The sequence below is a fragment of the Rhinichthys klamathensis genome, unplaced genomic scaffold, assembly GCF_029890125.1.
Source record: "Rhinichthys klamathensis goyatoka isolate OS25496 unplaced genomic scaffold, OSU_Roscu_1.1 h1tg000277l_1, whole genome shotgun sequence".
Lineage (NCBI taxonomy): Eukaryota > Metazoa > Chordata > Actinopteri > Cypriniformes > Leuciscidae > Rhinichthys > Rhinichthys klamathensis.
Window position 1 is genome coordinate 465801 of NW_026606796.1, and position 16701 is coordinate 482501.

Sequence of the window (16701 nt, forward strand, 5' to 3'; positions counted from 1 at the left end):
ACATGAATGGAATATTTAAGCTTGTCTATTTATCTACCCCTATATGTTTAGGCTTGATGCGATCAATCACCTGACGTAAGTTTAAATGTATGACCTGTTGTACCAATAACCTCTGACAGGAGGATCAAGAACATATTGAAAATGATTTCTCTCGCTTAGTCTGCGCTGCCGTTTTCCACTCTCTGAACGTGCCTATATCGCGGATAGTCATTTGGGTGCGTCAGGCTGTAAGAGCCGTGACTCACCATCTCCAGTGCCTTTCCACAGGAATGTTCCTCTACCTCTGTGTGAGGCTGAATTCACATCTGGATATGGAGATGGAGCTCAATTCCTTGAATCTCAGCACTGGAACCCTTTTCTGTGTGACAAATCAGCTGCTAAAGCCTGGCAAACCAACCTCTCACCTGTTTTCCTCTTTTATCGGTTTCAAAGACCTCAAGAAATGGAGTGTTAATGTGCTACAGCCATGATTAAGTGGATATTTGTGTTTTTTTCTCATCACAGTCACACATGGAAGCCTCCTATGTGCCTGACTCAATATGTTTTTGCAGAGAGGGGCCAGAAGAACAAACCGAAGAGCTTATGAAAACGCCAATGTGAGAGTGAGTGAACGAAGACAGAATTTTCATTTTTGGGTGAACTATCCCTTTAATGGTTCAGTTGAAATGCATGTGAAAGGAGCAAGTTGTACATGTGAGCAACTCAGCTTTATATTCCTCAGGTTGCCCACATTCTCCACAGAGAAACCAGTGTTGGATCTTGAAGACAAGGGTCCGTGAGAGTCTTCTGTCAGGTTCATGTGTGAGTTCCACTACCAATTTGAAAAAATAGCATCTGGATTTGGTTAGTTCCAATTAACTCAATTCAAACAGTCCCCTCAGAGGGGAGGGAACAATTCCTGGGGAAATGCTCTTGTGAACTTGTGTTATTGTTTTGTGAAGGATCCCCAACACACACTCTGAGGGAAGTTATGGGGATGTATTTCATGTCCGAGAAGAGGAATAAAGCCTCAGCACGGCCACAGTGCAGAATAAACTCTAAACAGTGTCTTGCTCCATGAGTTTATTCTTGGGTCGGAGGCTGCAGATGGAAGGAACATTGAATATTGCGTAATTCATGGGGAAAACAGGTTTTATTTCATCTGAATTAAATCAGTCATCTCAAGTAAAATCAAGTGTGTCTGGAGAGATCAAACGTTTGGCTGGGGTTTTCAGGTTCAAATTCCTCTGTGAGATCTTTGACAAATGAAACCCCTGGATAACGGAATGATTTCTAGTGACCCCATTTGCCATCAGAAATCTGATCTTATCATCATGAAACAATGTCTGGCTACATTACTTGCATAGACAAACACATATGACTTCATCAAAGGTTTTCAGATGTGATTTGAAGTGAGTGCACACTCTAAAAAAATGCTGGGTTGTTTCAATCCATGGGTCAAATATGGACAAACCCACACTTTTTTAAACCCAACGTTTGGGTTTATCCATATTCCTATATTGTATGACCAAGCAGGGGGATATCTTTAAATGAAATCAATACATAGTTACTCATTACTGAAGCCTCAAAATTGAGACACAAGCCGAGTAAGCAGCCAGAGGCAAGTGTTATAAACCAACTGAACCTTGAACCAGTGAACCACTTTTGTGAAACTATTTTAGGAGCCCAAGGGCAAGGGCAGGAATGCATGCACACAGTAAGGTGGTAAAATAAGTAAAACAAGGAATGAAACAATGCAGCCTGTCAGTCACCTTTGAAAAATGAAATTAATGCCTCTCCCACTGTTCATCCATTTCCTCTGCTGTCTCAGTGGTTATGCAATGGGGTCCAAATGTCTGAGACCACATAAAAATGTTTCAAAACCTATTTAAACCTTGAAATAAATATTTGAAAACTAAAATTGACCATTTCAAAACAAAGAAACCTGACAAAATGAATGAGAATTTTGGATTCTTGGATAATTGTATAAGCAAATTCTTTTTTGTACAAAACATTGTCAAAGCAGAGCAACCAAATAAAAAGAAATTATGAAATTCATGAGAGTTTTCCTATTTAAATTTTCACCCAAGTTATGATGGTAAGATCAGATCATTTTTAATAATTCACTAGTAGTCTATGACGCTAGGATGATGAAGAAGAAGAGGAGTCTATGACTTTTGGACCCCACTGTGTGTTAAAGGGACACTCCACCCATTTCAACATTAATCTTTATTGAAAGTGGGTCATATATGTAGTCGAAATGTAAAATAAATTTTGAATTTGGTGCCCTCTTGACCGAGAAAAGACAGAAAATAACTTTAGGGCGCATTTGTATGTAAGACAACAACTCCCACAATGCACCACATTGCACAGCTCCGCAAGCCACTCCCACTAATCCAGAACAGCGCAAACATCAGAGAAATCACCCTTTCGTCTACAAGGCTAGCTGCCAAAAGAGTTTGAAATTCATTTCACACAAAATGTCTAGTTAGTTGGCTGTGGCGAGCAGGACGAGGGCGAGGTGAAGTGAGAGGACGGCGCGAGTGATAATGAATGACACCTGTGAGACACAGCGGTCTCATATCTCTCACGAAGGAGCGAAAGCACAAAAGGAACAGGCCTGATTTTATGTTGTGTTTTGTTTCTGTTGTGTGTGGCCAGCTGGCTTATACTTTTGTTTTGTATTTGTTTATTTTACTATTAAAATGTTTAAATGTTCGCCGGTTCCCGCCTCCTTCTTCCCACAACAACGAACCCCGTTACATTGGCAAACTCATTAGCGAATTACTCCTCGTTTGTATTTCTTTCTATATGGTGAATTATTCCATGATACCTGGATGTTCAGTCAGAACATGCGGTGCGAAACTAGGATGGTTCACATCACAACACAAACGTCCGTGTGCTCGTCTGATTCAGAGATTTCGTCCAGGAGAAATTGCCATCGTTGAAATTCTCTGCAGCAGACGGACTCTATCTGTGTCCGTAGAGCACAGCGAGAGCACAGGCACCAGCAGTCCGCCCAGCTCGAGCTCGTCCGCGACAGGCAGCCGCCTCCTGTTCCTCCATCAGCCTCAGCTGCTCTTTACTGTATTGCGGCTCGTAGAGATAGCCACGAACAGCGGATTCGAGCATCAGAATTTCAAAATCCTCTTCTTCCATATCATGTTTAGTTTCTTCCGTCACTGTCGTAACTTCCTATCTCCACAGCGCTTGTTAGCTTAGCTTATAAACAAGATGGCTGATATTGATTTCAGTATCTGCAAGTGAAGTCCCACCCACTGATCTGTGATAGCTCTGTTAGCGCATTAGGTCCAACCCCCTATGGGCAACCCCCCCCCCTCTTACACTTCCTCCTACAATGACGTAAAATGACGATTTTTGCATCATTGTAGGAGGAAGTGAAAAAGGTAAATAGCGGATTTCTCTCGTCTCAGGGGAAAATGAGAGAGTGTTGCACGGCCATTCAATAGTATGACTGGGTTTCTAACAATGGAAAGCTTAATGCAAATGGGTGGAGTGTCCCTTTAAGTCTACACCCTCCCTTACTTTCAAATGGAAATATAGAGAAAACACCTCTATTAAAATAGATGTAATAACTCTTGAACTTTCTTAAGTTTTCTAAAATCATATGACCAGCCAAAAAGTATCATTATTTTGGGGTATTTTTGGTTGGTAAAACGTCTCGGTTACGGGTGTAACCCTCGTTCCCTGAGTAGGGAACGGAGACGTTACGTCGGATGACGGAGAATGGGGGTTTCGCCAGAAAGCCTATCATCTTCGAGTATTAAAAAACGAGCCTATGGCAATGAAATGCCATGGGTCTGCGGAATTTGCATAATGTATCTCCGCCCCACCGCGTGGGTATTTAAGGAGAGACACCTGCAACAGCAGATCATGTCTTCGCTGAGGAGCCGAGACTGAACTCAGGCGTCTACCCAGCGGTACAGCGGAAGTGGCAGGGAGACGTAACGTCTCCGTTCCCTACTCAGGGAACGAGGGTTACATCCGTAACCGAGACGTTCCCTTTCGTAGTCACTCCGAGTTACGTCGGATGACGGAGAATGGGGGTCCCCGTGTAATCACGCCACCTTCACAGCTGTCTTCCAGTGCCCTGCGAAGTCTGACCTCCCTGTCGTGATATAGGCACGGACGAAGGAGTCCTACTTAACACAGGAATACCAAGGTACACTGGGAAGCATATCTCAGGGGAGATATGCCGCAGCATGCCTACCCATAGGGAGGACTTAAGAATACACATATGGCCGAGGGGGCTTCATATGGAGGAACACTGGAATGACCAGCCCGTGGGGTGGCAACTTTCAACTCCAGGAGTGGCAAGGTGGCTTGCCGAGGGAAAGACACATGCTCAAAGAGGCTTACAGTGGAAATACACATGTGGGGGTTACTCAGAGGAGGAAGCATGCACACGGAGGCACCTAGCCGACGCACAGGCAATAGACACTGGCGCCAGCGTCAACAGTGCTGGAGGAACTCAGGGCTTCAGAGAGGAAGGCTACCTGAGGAAATATCGCAAGTATCCAGTCCGTGGATTGGAATGGCGAGCAAGCGAGACACCTAACGGCTCCCATGTTAGCTTGAAAAAGACAGTACATGGGCGGAGACTGGCTCCACTCGGAGATTGTAAAATCTGGCGAATGTGTTGGGTGTCGCCCAGCCTGCAGCTCTGCAGATGTCTGTTAGCGAGGCGCCACGCGCTAAAGCCCAAGAGGACGCCACACTCCGGGTGGAGTGGGCGGTCACACCAAGGGGGCACGGTCGACCTTGCTGCTGGTTTGCCAAAGCAATGGCGTCCACTATCCAGTGGGATAACCTTTGCTTGGAGAGAGCCTTTCCCTTCAGCTTCCCACCATAACAGACAAAGAGCTGGTCTGAGGTCCTGAAACACTGCGTCCTGTCTACGTAAGCACGGAGGGCGCGTACTGGACAGAGCAGTGCCAAGGCTGGGTCTGCCTCCTCCAGGGGCAGCGCTTGCAGGTTCACCACCTGGTCCCGGAAGGGAGTGGTGGGAACCTTGGGCACATATCCAGGCCGGGGTCTCAGGATCACGTGAGAGCAGGCCGGCCCAAATTCCAGGCACGCTTCGTCAACAGAGAATGCGTGCAGGTCCTCCACCCTCTTGATGGAGGCCAGTGCAACCAGGAGCGCTGTCTTCATTGACAGGAACTTAATCTCCACTGATTACAGAGGCTCAAAGGGAGCCCTCTGCAGGGCATATAAGACCACTGAGAGGTCCCAAGAGGGTACGAGAGGAGGGCGAGGAGGATTCAGTCTCCTCACTCCTCTCAGGAACCTGATGATCAGGTCGTGCTACCCCAGAGACTTACCTTCAACTGCATCGTGATATGCGGCGATAGCGGCCACATACACCTACAGGGTGGAGGGAGACAGCCTTCGCTCCAACCCGTCTTGCAGAAAGGAAAGCACGACACCGATCGAGCATCTCCTGGGGTCTTCTCGCCGAGAAGAGCACCAGTTGACGAAGAGGTTCCACTTCAACGCGTAGACGTGTCTCGTGGACAACGCTCTAGCGGAAGTGATGGTAGCCGCCACCGCAGGTGGCAGGGTACTCAAACCTGCCTCGTCCCGTCCAGGAGCCACACGTGGAGTCTCCAAAGATCGGGACGAGGGTGCCATAGGGTGCCCCGTCTCTGAGAAAGGAGGTCCTTCCTCAGAGGAATTGGCCAAGGAGGTGCTGTCGCGAGGAGTATCAGTTCGGAGAACCAGGTCTTGGTGGGCCAGTATGGGGCGACCAATATGACCTGCTCCTCGTCCTCCTTGATCTTGCACAGGGTCCGTGCGAGAAGGCTCACTGGGGGAAACGCATATTTGCGTAGGCCCTGCGGCCAGCTGTGCGCCAGTGCATCCGTGCCGAGCGTGCCCTCAGACAGGGAGTAATACAGGGCGCAATGGGATGAGTTGTGGGAGGCAAACAGATATATCTGTGCGTCCCCGAACTGGTCCCATATCAGCTGGACCGACTGGGGATGGAGTCGCCATTCGCCAGAGGTTGGCCGGAGCCGTGACAGCTCGTCGGCTGCAAGGTTCCGCTCTCCTGGAATATAAATAGCACGAAGGGACCTCAGGTGCTTCTGACTCCATAAGAGGAGGTGGCGTGCGAGTTGCGACATACGGCGAAAGCGTAGACCACCCTGATGGTTGATGTACGCTACTGTCGCGGTATTGTCCGAACGGACAAGTACGTGTTGACCCTGGAGCAGCGCGTGGAAGCGGTGCAGGGCAAGGCGTACTGCCAGCAACTCGAGGCAATTGACATGCATGAGGCGCTGGGGTCCTGTCCAGGAGCCCGCGGCTGCATGTCCATTGCACATGGCGCCCCAGCCCGTGGCAGAGGCATCTGTGGAGACAACAACATGCCTGGAAACTCGTTCTAGGGGAACTCCGGGCCGTAGAAAGCTGAGGTTCCGCCACGGGGTGAAGGACTGACGGCAGGTTGGAGTTATTGGAACTCTGAGCGTACCGCGATGCCATGCCCACCTCGGGACCCGATCGCGAAGCCACAGCTGAAGCGGTCTCATATGAAGCAATCCGAGTGGCGTTGCCGCGGCTGCGGATGCCATATGCCCCAGGAGCCTCTGAAAAAGTTTCAGTGGGACCGCACTCTTGCCCTCGAACTGTCGAAGAGAAGTCAGCAGTGAGTGTGCGCGCTCGCTCGTAAGCTGCGCGGACATGGCGACCGAGTCTATCTCCATACCGAGAAAAGAGATCCTCTGCACGGGGCAAAGTTTGCTCTTCTCCCAGTTGACCCGAAGGCCCAGACGGGCTAGGTGCCGGAGCACAAGGTCTCTGTGTACGCAAACCTGATCTCGAGAGTGAGCTAATATTAGCCAGTCGTCGAGATAATTCAGGATGCGAACCCCGTGTTCGCGTAGGGGAACAAGGGCTGCCTCGACAACCTTCGTAAAGACGCGAGGAGACAGAGCCAACCCGAATGGGAGAACCGCGTACTGGTATGCCTGCCCCCCGAAAGCAAACCGAAGAAACGGTCTGTGTCGAGGTAAAATGGAGACATGAAAGTAGGCGTCCTTCAGGTCTATCGCTGCAAACCAATCCTGCGGCCGCACGCATTCGAAAATGCGTTTGGCCGTGAGCATCTTGAACGGCAGCCTGTGAAGGGAGCGGCTCAAGACGCGCAGATCCAGGATTGGCCGTAACCCACCGGTCTTCTTGGGGACAATGAAGTACGGGCTGTAAAACCCTGACCTCATTTCGGCTGGAGGGACAGTCTCGATTGCACCCTTCGCCAGCAGGGTGGCAACCTCCGCTCTCATGATCGGGGCATTGCCACCGACCAAAGTAAACGGACTCCCCTGAAGCGGGGAGGAGACCGTGCGAATTGGATCGCATAGCCGAGCCTGATAGTTCGGGCGACCCAGCGGGACAGGTAGGGAAGCTCTAACCAAGCTCCCAAGAACTGAACCAGCGGAAACATCCGAACGACAGACGTCCCCCCGGAGGGGCAGCGAAGCGGAGTGACCGGCCCAGGCGTGGGTGGCATAGCGGCCCGGTGCGGGGGCACGGTCATGCTCCGCGTCCTGACAGAGGAGACCAGGGAAGGACCAGCGTTCCACGGGGGTCTGCTCTGCCAGGGGTCTGGCGACAGAGGGGGACGAGAGTGGTGTGGTCCGGAGACGGCACACACTGTCATCTGCGCCCTCAGAGACAGAGGGGGACGAGAGCGGCAAGGCCCGGGAGCGTCGTGCACTGTCGTCCGGCCCTCTGAGGGCTCAGAGATGGGATGCAGCTCTTTGGTTTAGAAAGATTCTCCCCCAGCCCTCCACCGGGGGAAGGAGTGGCCCTGCAACCACATCTGAGCTGCCCGTAACGGGAGCGCCGCAAGCCTGGCCTTGGCGGGGCTGCGGGACCGGTACGGGCAGGGGCGCCTTCCTGCGACCACCTCCACGGCGCTGCCCGGTGCTGCTGGGGGCCGGGCGGGAGGGGGCGGAAGTCGCAGGAGGGCGCATTCGGCAGCAAGCAGACTGAGGCGTCTGAGCCGGCAGCTGGAGGCAGCAAAGCCGCGGGGTCAGACAAAATAGCCACAGTCCACTTCTGGGCGGCCGAGAACTGTTGGGCAGAGTCCTCGACCGCGCCGCCGAAGAGGCCAGCCTGGGATATGGGGGAGTTGAGGAAACGAAATCACTCAGCCTCGCGCACATCAACCAGGTTAGCCAGAGGTGTCTGACCACCTATGTGGACATCACCTGACTCAGGGAGCGTGCGGTCACCTACGTCGCTCGGAGAGCAAGGTCGGTGACGGCAGGCAGCTCAAGGATGAGCCCTGAATCAGCCCTACCCTCGTGCATGTCATTGAACACCCAGGAGGATGGCAATAACACGCAGTGAGGTGGCAGCCTGCCCCGCAGCTCTATAGGTCCCCGCCACCGGAGTAGACAAGAACCTACAGGCATTGGAGGGGTGCTTAAGAGTCGCCACGCCAGGTGGAGGCGCTGTGGGGACACATAAGTGTTGCCACAGAACACTCCACAGGGGGAACCCCAATGCACCCTAGGCCGCGGCCTCTACAAGGGCAGAGAAGGCGGAAGAGGCCACTGAGCAGTCGCAAAAAGTCAAGGAGACTTCCACGATCTCATGATCTCTTCATGCACGTCCGGGTAGAAAGGATTTGGGTTCGCCACCCCCAAAAACCAATCAACAGCCTTAAGTGCTCGGGACATGGCAGAAGGTTCCATACAAGCCCGATACTCGCGGCAGCCCGGGAAGCATAGCTGTGCACTCTGGATCAAACTCGTTATGCTAGCACATCCGAGGACGGCAGCACAGACGAGCCATCATCTCTAGAGGACTCCAGCTCACCTTGTGATGCGGTGATACATGATTTCATCAGCCGGGGGACCGAATGAGAACTCACCTGGGACCACGCAGGTTGCAATGTGAAAGACGGGGTGTGGGCCGAGGAATTTTTTGTCGGTTTAGTTCCAAACCTGCCGTCTTAGGTCACCCTGGCCACCAGCCGAAGTATTATCTCACGTGGAGAAAAATAGATCGGGGTGTGGATGAGGGGACTCTCACTCATTGAGCTCATCGAGTCTCGACCGTTACATTGCGATGGTCACGATCCCAGTGAGAGAACGTGACACACCCACGAGCGCTGTCTGAGCGCGATCAAAGCCCAAACACTCAAAACAGCGCTCGCGCCCATCAGCTGAATCTATCAGAATACCACACTCAGAAAAACACGGGCAGATCGTCTTTAGAAAGACGCGTCTTTAAAAAGACGTTCCGCGTGCAGCTCTTTAGTGAGAGGAAAAACTCCGCGGATGTTGAAGCGACCAGGGAGAACACACAGACTGGCAGACCACTGCTCAGCTCGCAGGCAATGTGAAACTCGCTGGATACCGCCGTCACACCAACACCGGAGAGTTCGCTCGTCTCGAAGAGATGTAGTCACTGAGAAAACTCAGGATTTGGCTTGTGGAGTGAAGAGATGCTCTTGGCTCCGAAGCGAAAACATGATCTGCTGTTGCAGGTGTCTCTCCTTAAATACCCACGCGGTGGGGCGGAGATACATTATGCAAATTCCGCAGACCCATGGCATTTCATTGCCATAGGCTCGTTTTTTAATACTCGAAGATGATAGGCTTTCTGGCGAAACCCCCATTCTCCGTCATCCGACGTAACTCGGAGTGACTACGAAAGGGAACTAAAACAGATTTACAAAAAAAAAAAAAAAAAAACTTTTGTAATTGTATTACAAAATAGTTTTTACTATTAATTGAGTTTTATATATAATTTTATAGAGCAAGTAAAATTTTTAGAATATAATAGGATATTGGCTTGGTAGGATATTTAGATGTTTCCAAGCTCTGTAGTAAAATAGATGGCAAAAATACTGAGAGATTATTTAAAAATAGAAGAAAACACAAAATCCTTCAGAAATTATCATACGGAAATTGAATACTGGACATCTAAGAATTGATTTCAGTGACCTAAATACTTTGAAACGATGTGGGAAACCACAAACACCAAGATTAATCACACAAAGAACAAAAAACAAACAAACAAAAAAACTAAAAACTAAAACTAAAAAACTAAAAGAACTAAAAAAAAACTAACAAACATTTTTTAGTTAAGTCATTTTTAAGGGTTAGGTCAGATATGTCCCTCTGTAGCAAATGATTGCACAATGGGCTCTATGCACGCCGGTATTTCCGGTGAAGGTCTAAGGATGCTGGATTACTTCTGCCGATCGTAGAGTCCAATGCTATACCGAGAATTTATATTGGTTTTTATACTCTATTGCTATACTAAAGAAACGTTAGTCACAAAAACAGACAAAACAGACACCCCTCATTTTGTTATGCTTCTTTGTTTATTATTTTAAATAAACATAACTATATATAAAATTACATCTAAACGTATTAAAGTTTCGTTTCAAAGACGAGAGGACAGTAAATTTTGAAGACTCTGCCATAATCCCGTTTTCCTCGGTTTTCCTCCGCTTTAAATCTCCCCAACCGGAAACGCAAGAGCATCCTTGCATCAAACGCGGAAGTTATGCGTGCATATAGCCCATTGGGCTATTTGAATTGCAGTGGCAGTGTTTTTAAGCATCAAATCTGCAGAATTTAGAAAAGTCTAAATCTAAATGAACCACCACAGGCCACACTTTTCCGCTTCACAAGGGAAATCAGATTTATCTTAATGACTGATCCAATGACATCACCTCTCTTTTCCTGACAAAGAAATATTACCCAATCCTGATTTATGTTGCCTGTCACAGAGTTTGAACAAGGAAATCAGACTGTGAAACTGGAGACTAAAAATAATTAAATGCTTATTAGTCTGTAGTGCACTAATGGATGGATGATGCCTTGAATCTACCTTTTCTTTCTTCAGAGGAAACAAAAACATTAAGTTGTTTAATCATTCATAAACTGACGTTTCAGAAGAATTTGTGAACTGATCTCACATAACCCATGATATTTGGTGCTTCTTTCACTTTGCATTACTCAAACAAAATTGAACATACCAATTTCTGACTTTTACAAGATTGGAAACGGTGTAAATTGCCCAAGCGGAAAGGAACATAAAAAATAAATTGGTAACAATGTGAGAGAAACAGAAAATAATATATTATAACAATACAAATAATACATTACATAATAAGCAGATTTCCCCAGGGTCTAAGATGTAAAATGGCTGAGATAAAATAGGAATTCTGCAGACTTCGTTTAGCATTCTCTCATTGTTAGCTCATAGAGTGCAATGTCGGTCTGGAAGTCATTAGCTAAATGTTCCATTTTAATGACAGATATATGAATACTTTGGGAGGTGAAGAGAGGGAAAGGCTATCTGCTTATTATGTAATGTGGGCATTAGGTTCTGTGACGTGAGGAGGATCAGAGGCTTTGCTGTACATTTTGACTATACTGGGATCACTGAAACTGGAGTTATTTAAGTGTGCATGATAACTTTGAATAGATGAAGTGTAATATGGTTTAAGGCATTGTTTATTTGGGAATATTGAGCAAAAGTGGTACATAATATTGCCAGACTTTCATCATTTATTTTAAATGATACATCAATACAGAAACCATGAGATATGTTTTTCAGTATTTGCAGTTTGTTATGTCCATCAGTTTAATATGCTTTCTATATTCCACTTATCGGTTTAAAAGTACAGTTTCCCAGAAAGTGTTTATCTTTCTAACAATACCATCATTTATTATCTGTACAAGATGGTCTAAAGGCAACAAAAAATAATGTGTATTGATGGAAAAGATTGATGATTCTCTTGAAGATTTCCTTTGAACATGGAAACACATTGGACCAAAATCAATCCGGCAAGCTTCCCAGTACCCCATTGGGACAGTCTAGTGGTCTAAATGTCATTTCTGTCCAATTTATGATTGTTAGGCATGAAGTACTCCCAGAGTCATCAGCATTTGTTTATTGAACAGAAAATGTATTTGCAAAGACATGCCCTTCCTCTACATCAAAGTGATAGTTCTATAATTAATTTAAAGAGGCCATTATAAAATTTTATGAATGTTTTTAAAATTGCAGTTGCCTTTAAAGAGCAAAACTGTTTAACTTATACACATAAAAAGGTAATCTCATGATCAGATGATGCATGTGCTTTGGCAGGCATCCTTGTTCTGTGTGCATTATGTAATTAACGTCGAACCTTTCTCAAGAGCTGATTATAAGACGCACATCTTGGCAAAACAGCATTAGAAACTGTTTGAAAAATCTGGAACTGTAATTTAGATTCCATGGACACTAGGAAGGAAGAATTATTGTTCATCTCACTCTAATCACGCACGTTAAAGAGGGCAGAACTCATGGGGATACTTTCTCATTTCAGAAATAAAAAGGATACATTGTCATTTCCAGCATATAGTAGTAAAATATATAATGATGTCATCCTTTTAGGCCTTTGCTGAGGCCATTTTGCCAGAACACTCTCTCTTTTTTTTCTCACCATGTTGTAAACATGTACATAATCTGTCTTATCTGCTGTATGTCCACTTCATGTGCTTTTGTAAGATGTTCCCACTCAACAAAAATATATGGAATGTTATCAAAGGAATGCAATGCTTTTCATAGAAGAGGTCAAAATTAAAGTCATACATCTTAAAAGGTAAATGCCACATTGTACTGTGCTGTGTTCATTGTAACTATTCATCTTATCTATCTATCTATCTATCTATCTATCTATCTATCTATCTATCTATCTATCTATCTATCTATCTATCTATCTATCTATCTATCTATCTATCTATCTATCTATCTATCTATCTATCTATCTATCTATCTATCTATCTATCTATCTATCTATCTATCTATCTATCTATCTATCTATCTATCTCTCTGTCTGTCTGTCTGTCTGTCTGTCTGTCTGTCTGTCTGTCTGTCTGCCTGCCTGCCTGCCTGCCTGCCTGTCTGTCTGCCTGCCTGTCTGCCTGCCTGCCTGCCTGCCTGCCTGCCTGTCTGTCTGCCTGCCTGCCTGCCTGTCTGCCTGCCTGTCTGTCTGTCTGTCTGTCTGTCTGTCTGTCTGTCTTTTAATATTGGGCTATAGAGTTACAGAATGGATATATACAGTAAACGCACACACTACTGTTTGAAAAGTTTGGGGTCCAAGAAATTCTTTTAAAAAAAAAGAGAAATTAATACTTTTCAACAAGGATGCATTAGTAAGACATGTATAATGTTACAAAAGATTTATACTTAAAATCAGAGCCGGCCCGAGCCTTTTGGGGGCCCTAAGCAGAATTTGATTTGGGGGCCCCCTCCCACTACACGGAGTCACATGTGCTTGACGATTATTGACACAAATATCACGCAATAATGATACATTATAAATTAATACAGTGAGGTTATGTAGCCTATTAATACAAAATAAATACTTAATAAAAAATAGATAGCCTATATTTAAATAAAAAAGTTTTAACTTTTACTTTACTCTTTTTCTAACTCTTTGAAACTTCTTAAAACAAACTGTCTCAAAACATATCAAATAATTGATTTGCTGAAATAATGACAAAACTGAGAAATCAACATAATAAGAGGGTGCAACAATGACAATTATTGTTGAAAACTGTAAAAATTATTATTATTTCTCAACTGTCTCAAAACATTGTAAGTTTTTTTTGTGATTATTATTGTAACAGACTTGGTTGGATTTTACATGACAGAATCCAACAAAGTCTGTTACTATAATACCGGTGATGATGTACTGGCGCTCGTTGTATGTGCGTAGGCCCATGCAATGTATTTTTCCCCTCGGGGCTTGCCGTAGAATGGTCTGCACAAAACATACCGTAAATAATCATGCAAATATAGTTTTATCTTGCTCTTTTTTTCTCCTCCTCTGGCCTTTCCTTCTTTCTATTTTCGGGACCAGAGGGATACGTCCTTTTTTGTTACATGGCTTAACATTACCGTGACTTTACGCAGTTGCGCACGAATTGTCTATGCGCGAGGTGTCTAGATTATGCGCATGACGCACGTATGGCAGACGCAGCAGCAGTTGTAGACAGGTAATATTGATCATGTAATCAGTATTCTCTTGTCTCGAAATATTCATTCATTCATTCATTCATTCATTCATTCATTCATATTTATTCATTCATGTTTGTCACTTGTTTAAGTCATCTAAAAAAATATTTTTCGGTTTTTCGACTCGATTGGGGGGGCCCCTGGTGGCCAAGGGGCCCCAAGCAGCCGCTTAGTTCGCTTATGCTTCGGGCCGGCCCTGCTTAAAATAAATGCTTTTTTACTCTTTTCATGTAAGAATCCTGAAAAACATGTATCACGGTTTCTTGAGCAGCAAATTAGCAGGATCATGTGACACTGAACACTGGAGTAATAATGCTGAAAATTAATCTTTGCCACGACAGAAATAAATTACAATTTATATTCACATAGAAAACTATTTTCAATTTAAATAATATTTCACACTATTATTGATTATATACTTTGGAGTTTGGAGACATGATTGATAATGCACTGCATAGTAGAAAATAATGACCCAAAAAGGCATTTATTTGGTGTCAAGTATCTGGCACATGATACTTAAATCGCTTTCTCACATACCAATGCTCACATTTAGGTCTTCACCCCTACCCCAACAGCCCCAGGCGCGATTAAGAACTGCATTAGCTAATGAAAACTGTCATGACGTGCTGTCACAGCAACAACCCAAACCTCTCCAGCCCAGTGCAACCCGCCTCCAGCCAGCCCAAACCCTCCCCTTTGAAACCAAATATGCGCACCCCTCTTGATAAAATTCAAGAGCGATCAGTTATGAGGAGGGAGCCCGTGAGTCCGGCATCATCTGGATTTATCACGCATCAGTTTTGGAACATAGAGACATTCAGTAACACCTCATGATTGACTGCATTTCTCTGTGAACCGTGTAACCCGGTTCGTGCGCGAATTTTAAACTTTGCGCTTGGGGACCCGTGGCATCTCCAGGTTTTTACGCAATGAGTTTTTATTCATATCGTGGGTTTACCATTGTGGAACTGACTGAGGATTAGGACGGACAGTTATTTTCGTCTTGTGCATAGAACTCAAACTTTTTTTTTTTCTTCTTTTTTTTTTAGTTCGTTTTTGCAAAAAATTTACGGAGTTCTTCTTTGGTTCCGGTAAGTGAGGTGCCCGTCAATTCTATTGTTACTGCTTTATGGGAAGTTTATGGGGGTTCTTAAAAGTATGTGCTCTTTTTACATAGACTATATATATATATATATATATATATATATATATATATATAGACGATAAATTTACTGGATTTGGGTATGTCTAATAATGTGTTTTTAATTCTAGGTGAGGTATCCCGATTTTCAGCCGAGCAGAACTACTGTGGGGCAGGTAATTTAATTAACGTGAACAATTAATATTCGGTTACCATTGTGATCCATAGAAGAATGATTCTCCGAAGATGTCTCCGAATTTTGGCCCTTTTGCTTCTGTTCACCTCTGTAAAATCTCAAGGTAATTCTGTAGGATTTTTCTATATTCTGTATCTGAATAATCTGTATTACCTTTTAATGTAATGAATTTGTGTATTGTAAGACCCCAAATATATCTTTAAATCGTTGCATTATTATTGTTATGTTGCATTTTCTTTATGTTTTTTTGTTACTTTCATTTTAGCATAACAATTATTTCATTATTATCTATACAACAATTGGCTACAACAACAACAACAAAAAATGGTGTCACAGAATAGCCCAGGATGTCCTCTGTAAGACTTAAAATGATGGCATGTCTGGATCAAGGTTGTTGACAAATAACTTGTCTATGAACTTTTGGACATATTAGGTTCAAATTTACCTACAAGGGGGAATTTGTTTGTTTATGTCCTGTGACCAGTCATCATTTCAATTCTTACACCATGTTTAAACACCTTTTTGCCATCATTTTAAATGACCCTGTCATGTTTAACAGTAATAGCAAAACATGTACCCCTTTTTAGATGCGCAACTTGAAGATGAGACCGTTTTTGACTTGTTTGAAACCAGTGGGATCACACGCAAGACTATCGGTGTGAAGCTTTTCAAGGGTCTGGACAGCGATGCTCCAGCATACCGCTTCATCCGTTTCGACCAGCTCCCTTCTGTCAGTTCCTCAGCGCTACAACAACTTCTTTTGCAAATACAAAACAATGAAGGCTTTATTCTGACAGCCACTCTGCGCCAGGACCGCACATCCCGTGGCACCATTCTTGCACTGGAAGGCCCTGGCGAGCGCAGGCAGTTTGAGGTCGTTTCGGATGGCCGAACCAACACTCTAGATTTGGTGTACTGGTGGGCCGATGGCTCACGCAACATAATCTCTTTTGAGGATGTAGACCTCTCGGATTCGCAATGGAAGAATGTAACACTCTATGTGCATGGAGAGACGGCAACTTTGTACATTGGTTGTGGACTCATTGATAGCTTCATTCTCGATGAACCTTTCTATGAACATCTGAGCGCCACAGGTGGCCATATGTTTGTGGCCAAAGGGTCCACCCGAGAAAGCCATTTTAGGGTATGTTTAATGTCATATTATTGAGAAATGTAAAGTGCATGCAAGTAGAATACATTAGGACATAATCTACAGGAGATCAAGAATATTAACTAATACATTTGTGCTTATTGTAACGCAATTTAGTCAGATTTAGTAGTTGCAGAGCAAGCCAAGCAAGTGGCTGGAAAGTGAGTAATAAAT

The 16701-nt window shown here is 45.1% G+C and overlaps 1 protein-coding gene across 2 annotated transcripts in view; it reads left to right on the forward strand.

Moving 5' to 3' along the window:
* The first annotated feature begins 303 nt into the window (after positions 1-303).
* The window catches only part of thbs2b (thrombospondin 2b), a 32635-nt gene continuing 16237 nt past the window's right edge, over positions 304-16701 (forward strand). The window contains exons 1-4 of one of the 2 annotated variants that reach the window (XM_056268843.1): positions 304-602; positions 722-801; positions 15313-15480; positions 15965-16521. In XM_056268843.1, coding sequence (XP_056124818.1) covers positions 15414-15480; positions 15965-16521 — 624 coding nt within the window. In that variant the 5' untranslated portion in view covers positions 304-602; positions 722-801; positions 15313-15413. The remainder of the gene's footprint in view (positions 603-721; positions 802-15312; positions 15481-15964; positions 16522-16701) is intronic. The other variant, XM_056268844.1, reaches the window with a different exon arrangement.